Source organism: Clinocottus analis, unplaced genomic scaffold (assembly GCF_023055335.1).
Source record: "Clinocottus analis isolate CAN_PGR_092001 unplaced genomic scaffold, fCliAna1.0.p SCAF_5, whole genome shotgun sequence".
In the NCBI taxonomy this organism is placed as follows: Eukaryota; Metazoa; Chordata; class Actinopteri; order Perciformes; family Cottidae; genus Clinocottus; species Clinocottus analis.
Genome location: NW_027176207.1, coordinates 14,137,058 through 14,142,750, shown reverse-complemented (window position 1 = coordinate 14,142,750; position 5,693 = coordinate 14,137,058). Strand labels below are relative to the sequence as shown.

Sequence of the window (5,693 nt, the reverse complement as noted above, 5' to 3'; positions counted from 1 at the left end):
AATGGCTCCTAAGGCAATTACATACAGGAAAGGATAACACTGCCTTCCCACGCTTTGCAGTAAATGGCTAACAGTCGGAGGCACAGCCGCTGAGCACACACTGGCCCTTTGTGGTTTCAGATGCAGAAGGAGAAAAGAATTCCTTGTATTTCCCCCCCCAAAGTATTTCTCTACAGCGTTTGAGGACATTATATTGTATTATCTATCTGATCCGCTTCCTCCAGACATTCATGTCTAATCTATAGTGCTGTTCTTGACTGAAGACATTCTTTGCTGACAAGCACTTAAAGGATTTTGTCAACTAATTGACAGAAACAAGGAATCACACAAAAGCCGCCGCATTACATCTGGTGTTGACTAAGAACAAAACAACCAATTAGTCTGCTAATCTACTAAGAGGGAGCAGCACTGATAATCTATGAAATAAGTCCCCTGAAATGGAAAATACGAGACGTATTTTTGCAGTTATTTATATTATTTGGTTGAAGCTAACGCCTTTGGATCTTATGTGGATTTGAAAACAAACATACCTTTTCACACACCATGGGTCTGAAACAAAACGTGGGATATTCACTTGCTGAGAGTACAATGAGGAGATGAATCGTGCTCTCCAGCGCGTGTAGGAAGCTAAAGACAGCAGCGGGTTAGCTTAGCTTCATATAAAGTCACAGCTAGCGTGGCTCTGTCCAAAGGTAACATACTTCACCTCCCGGTACCTCTAAAGCACACCAATAAACAAGTTGTACTTTGTTTCCATCAATACACAAAAGCAAAACTAGCTCTTTCCGTGTGCTCGGGTCTTCATGCTAAGCTCAGCTGAGCTAAGCTAACCAGCAGCTGGCTGTGGCTTCATGTCAAATGGACAGATGGGAGAGTGGTATCAATCTTTTCATTCGCAGAAATTCTTACCAAGAAAGCGATGAAGTGGGGAATTTCCAAAATGTCAAACTATTTCCTTGAGGTTTATTCCCCGAGCACAAAGTAAACATGTAGCAGGACGGACTCTGCGTATGATGCATGACAGAATATCTCTTTCTTTTATCGTCTAATTTCATTTTTCAAGTCTGGAACTGGGCATGAGACGAGTAGCGGCGAGTGGTTCTTGTTCCATTACTGCTGTTAAAGTAAAGTAAGGCTATGAGTCAGTTATTACAACGCCTTCATAGTATATGGAACAATGTGTCTTGACTGCTTTGGTTTTAATTAGACGTTTCATAAATAGATCCTCCCTCTGCAGTGTCAAAGGACCTTCTCACAAAGCATGCAGGAGAAGTGCAGTTCAAACATGAGGCAGAGCCGGGTGAGGAGTCTGTGGCGGCTTCTTTTTTTTTTCCCCCTCAGTGACTTCACTTCTTCGGTAAGTCTGCAAATTCTGCGGCAGCTTTTTTTTGGCTCATGATCCGGCAGCTCCCCAGACTCCACACCACAGAAAGAATGAGCTCAACTAACAAGCCTGGTTCAGCTGCTTCTTTCCTTCTTCGCCCCTGCTATTCAATGCGAGCACTGGAACAATAAACCCCTGTCTATATAGAAATTGTTGTGGTTGTGGTGAACGTATAGACGCGCCATCTTTCCCTTTCCAAAATGTGCGTGACGTGTGGGAACATTGGATGAACGTACGTTCATACGGGTGGAAGACGCATGCGAATGATTTCAGAACCTTTTGAGGAGGAAAGTAAACAGAAAGGAAAACAAAGACGTACCTGCAGTGAAGAGCAACACGGCCACGGTGCGGTAGTGGCGCCTCTGTGTCCCCCTGCAGAGCGAGATCAGGGCCACCAGAAAGGCCAGGAGCGTTGCCACAGCACCGGCCACCAGCAGCACCAGGGTGGCAATCTGCCAGTCTGCGGGACGAGACACACGCAGGTTAGAGTGCAGCGACAAAAGAACCGATTCACGGGACGGGACTGTTGAATTGAACCGCTGTGTTGACAAACACAAAACAAGAGCTGATCCCACTGAGTGAAGCAGAATGAACTCAGGCCTGCAAGAGGGATGGGAACCTGATGAGTGGCACACGAATGGGAAAAAAAACAAACTGAATGTGCAAGTGAACGCAAGTAAAAAGTAAAAGATGCATGTTTAGAGGTTGCATTTCAACAGTTCATAACTTGTAGATGAAGATGCTGAACCCACAGCTGCATCCTTTGGAATATGCTCTATAATATCATATTTCATGGACAGGAATTTGAGGTCAAAGTAGTCCAAAAGTAAATCTTTACTTATTGCTGCTCTCCAGGGCAAGTTGCCCTTGCAGTTACTCTCTCACAGTAATTTGCAGCCAATTGTCAAACACCCTATTAAAGGTTTATGGTAATTCTACTGATTTCCACATGAAAATAAAGTTAGAAAGATTTATTTCATCTGCGTGGTCAATACTGTGACATCTTCTGGGAGAATCAGCTTGTGGCTGCCGGCCTTTTCCATGTCAAGTCAGCCGCGGAGGCTTTTTAACAGCAAATGTTTTTCTTCTGTTTGTTCCAAGCAAACTCCGGTCTTGCCTAGTGGAAACGTTAAACCTATCACTCCCTTCAAGGCAAACTATTAATCCTCGGAAAGACCTCCACAACACTAAGTTGTTCAAACGGCACATATTAAAAGCCTATCTGAACTGAGCTTCTACTCAGCAAAGCCTGAAACCATAAATGTATTCAGACATGCTTTTCCATTCCTGCCTGCATTGTGTACTCCCTCTTTCATGTCTCGAAGAAGGTAACACTCGACTCAAAAGGAGAATTTACATTCGATGAATGAAGAATCCTCGTTCTCACACCGCCTGCTTTTATTTTTGTCAGGATGGAGAACACTTTTTCCTGAGAGGTTGATTTGATTCAACCTCAGGAAAAGCATTTTTTTTTTCCTAATATATTTCCTGATTCTGGTTTTCTTAAAGAAGAAAAAAAGGATTACGATTACTCCGAAGATAGACTGAAATTCAAGAATCTTGGGATAGGTATGAGAATGTGTGCATAATAAATCAGCTTTCCCTTTTGGTGAACTGCCCCTTTAACCTCAACACGGCCCTGCACTGTTGCTTTAATGAGCTCTGCAGACCCTCAAAGCAACGGACCCGCCTCCCATTCACCCCAACACATTCCACAATATCAGAGAGCGGTCAGCCACCCCAAAGCTTCCCTCCTCGCTGTGCACGATTGCTGGTGTTAAAAAAGCACCGATAGTCATTCAGGCCTCTTCAAATTAATCAACAGTTAACATCTAGAATTGGCACTGGAATTGTTACAAACATGTTATTGAAATTTGTAGGAATTTGATATAGTTTAGTTGAACATTTAATTCAGTATTTTTTTTTCTACCACATCAGTCCACTGCTGTATGTCTCACAGAGATGAAGCTCCAGCGGACTATACATCTGGTGCAGTTAATGAGGATTTTCTCCCCTGGTGGGGAATGGAATTGGGTCGGCGGCATAAGTACTTCTGTCATGTGGCTTCTCTGCTTGACAAAAGGCAACCCAGCAGGTCCAGGCCTGGTGAGGTAGATGATGGCGAAGATGCTGCATGTGTCTCTTCAAAACCCACTCGTTGCCTTCTGGTGGTCTGAGTGGGTTAACTCTCTAAGAGATTACCCTTCGACATCGCATGTGATCTGCTTTCTGGTAAACTGGCATTGAATGGACTTAGAGCTAGTAATAAAGCATCAACATGACTCGTGTGGAATCCACTTATGAATGTGACACTGAATCACCAGCCCATTGTTCACGTCATTCATAAATACTCTGAACACACAGTTGAATCATCAGCATGTTTTTTTGTTGTTGTTTTAATTCAAACCCATTCTGGCTCGTGAATGAGTCAAACCTTGCTGCAGGGGCCAAGCATCACTGTGTGCTTGACACCAAGTCACTGCTCTGGTATGAACAGAGGAAACACAGCAGCACTAGAAACCCCGATCAGCTGCTGCTCAGAGAACAACAAGCCAACAAACTATTCCTGAGAGATGGTGGCTGCCAGTTCAACATTCCTCTTTGTTTTTGTCACGCATAGGATGTGCAGTCTTTGTCTAGCCCTGATTACAGACCCAGAAAAAAAAAGCCCACTGATAATACAAATAACTAAAACCATCCAGAGTTACCATTTAAAATCACAAATCTCAGTTTTCCCGGAAAAAAAAGTTAGCAAAGTACAACAACCTTGTGATCCCCCCTCCCCCCCCCCCCCTCCCTCCTCCACCAGCACCACAAACACACAATGTCTGGTTATCCTCTCTCCAAGGACAAACTCCAACCTAAATAAACTCCACAAAAAAAAAGGTGTGCAACACAAACGCGCGACTCCTACCAGATGTGAGGGTGGAGAAGCAGCTCCACTGAGCCTCCTCCGTCGGAGTCCTTGCCTCGGACTGGGAGCAGGACTCCCACAGAGACTGGGAGAAGTGGTCCGCGGTGACCCAGGATGGGCTCAGCAGAGCCACCACGTCCAGACACAGCGCCAGAAAGACGCACAGCAGCGCGATCAGCTTGAAGGGCCGGAACACGAACACCTCGTTCACAGACATCTTCCCACAACAACGACGCACCGCCGCAGGTCGGTCACACTGGAAACGAGCTCGCTGGAGGTCCGCGTGCGTCTTCACCCACCATAGCCTTCACTGCTTTGTGTGTGCGTGTGTGTGTGTGTGTGTGCGCGCGCGTATGCCCAGCTGGAAAAGTTTAACGTGCGACATCCGGTTGGGTTGGGTTTTCAAAATAATTCCATAATAGTATTTTAAGTCCCAGTTTTGAACCAATGAATTGTATTTAATTATTGTGATTATTTCTGATGTTAGTCTATTACTCTTTGTTCTCAAATCATCCCAACGCAAGCCTGTGTTGTTTTATCTGACTGACAACCCCTTTTTTAAATTTATTTTTTATTTTATTTTATTAAAAAGATCCAAAAGAACACAAAAACATGGGTAATTTACTAATTCACCCCTTCGTATTATTAGAAAATGTGTTGGCTTCAAAAAAAATAGAGCAACTTAACACAAAGAACAGCCTACACAAATTAGGAATTTTTTCAACTCAACCCCAAATGGAAATTAATTTGTTGTTAATGATTTCAGTGTTACTAAAAGAGGCCATTTGCTGAATAGCAGAGGTCCCAAATTTAGAGGGAAGAAAGACACATGAGCACATACAAGTTCAATTCATATAACTGAATATACGTGTAAAGAAATAGCATTTCTGCTCTAGCACGCTTCATTGCTGTGCTTTTATTTTGAAAACCAAGTTCGGAAACTAGACTTATTTTTGCCCTTTGGAGGCAGCATCATTTTTCCAGGAAGTTTAAGGCAGTCAAAAGAAAGTGCTTTCAAGAATATGAATTTAATAAAATACATGCTTACAGAGATCCATGCGGGTTTGGAAGAAAGTGAGGTGATTTAAATTAAATAAAACATTAAAATAAATGAAGAGAGGAAATACATTAGTAAACACAAACAACGCAGCAGCAACAATATAAAGATAAGGAGATTAAATGCCCTATAATTGATTATATGAATGCATGCGCCCCCCCCCCCCCCTCGCCCCCCCAACACACACACACACACACACACACACACACACACACACACACACACACACACACACACACACACACACACACACTCAAAGGTACCAAACACCTTTGTGCAGTTTTTACAATTATTGCCATTATTGCCATGAGTGATGCTCATTCGTGCAGCCAAAACAA

The 5,693-nt window shown here is 43.4% G+C and overlaps 1 protein-coding gene across 1 annotated transcript in view; it reads right to left on the bottom strand.

Annotated features, from left to right (window-relative positions):
• LOC137802634 (transmembrane protein 47-like) overlaps positions 1 to 4,613 on the bottom strand; it is a 7,974-nt gene extending 3,361 nt beyond the window's left edge. The window contains exons 1-2 of the mRNA XM_068600655.1: positions 4,299 to 4,613; positions 1,704 to 1,844 (exon numbers count right to left, since the gene is read on the bottom strand). Of these exons, the coding sequence (XP_068456756.1) occupies positions 1,704 to 1,844; positions 4,299 to 4,515 (358 nt within the window). The 5' untranslated portion in view covers positions 4,516 to 4,613. The remainder of the gene's footprint in view (positions 1 to 1,703; positions 1,845 to 4,298) is intronic.
• Positions 4,614 to 5,693: the final 1,080 nt, after the last annotated feature.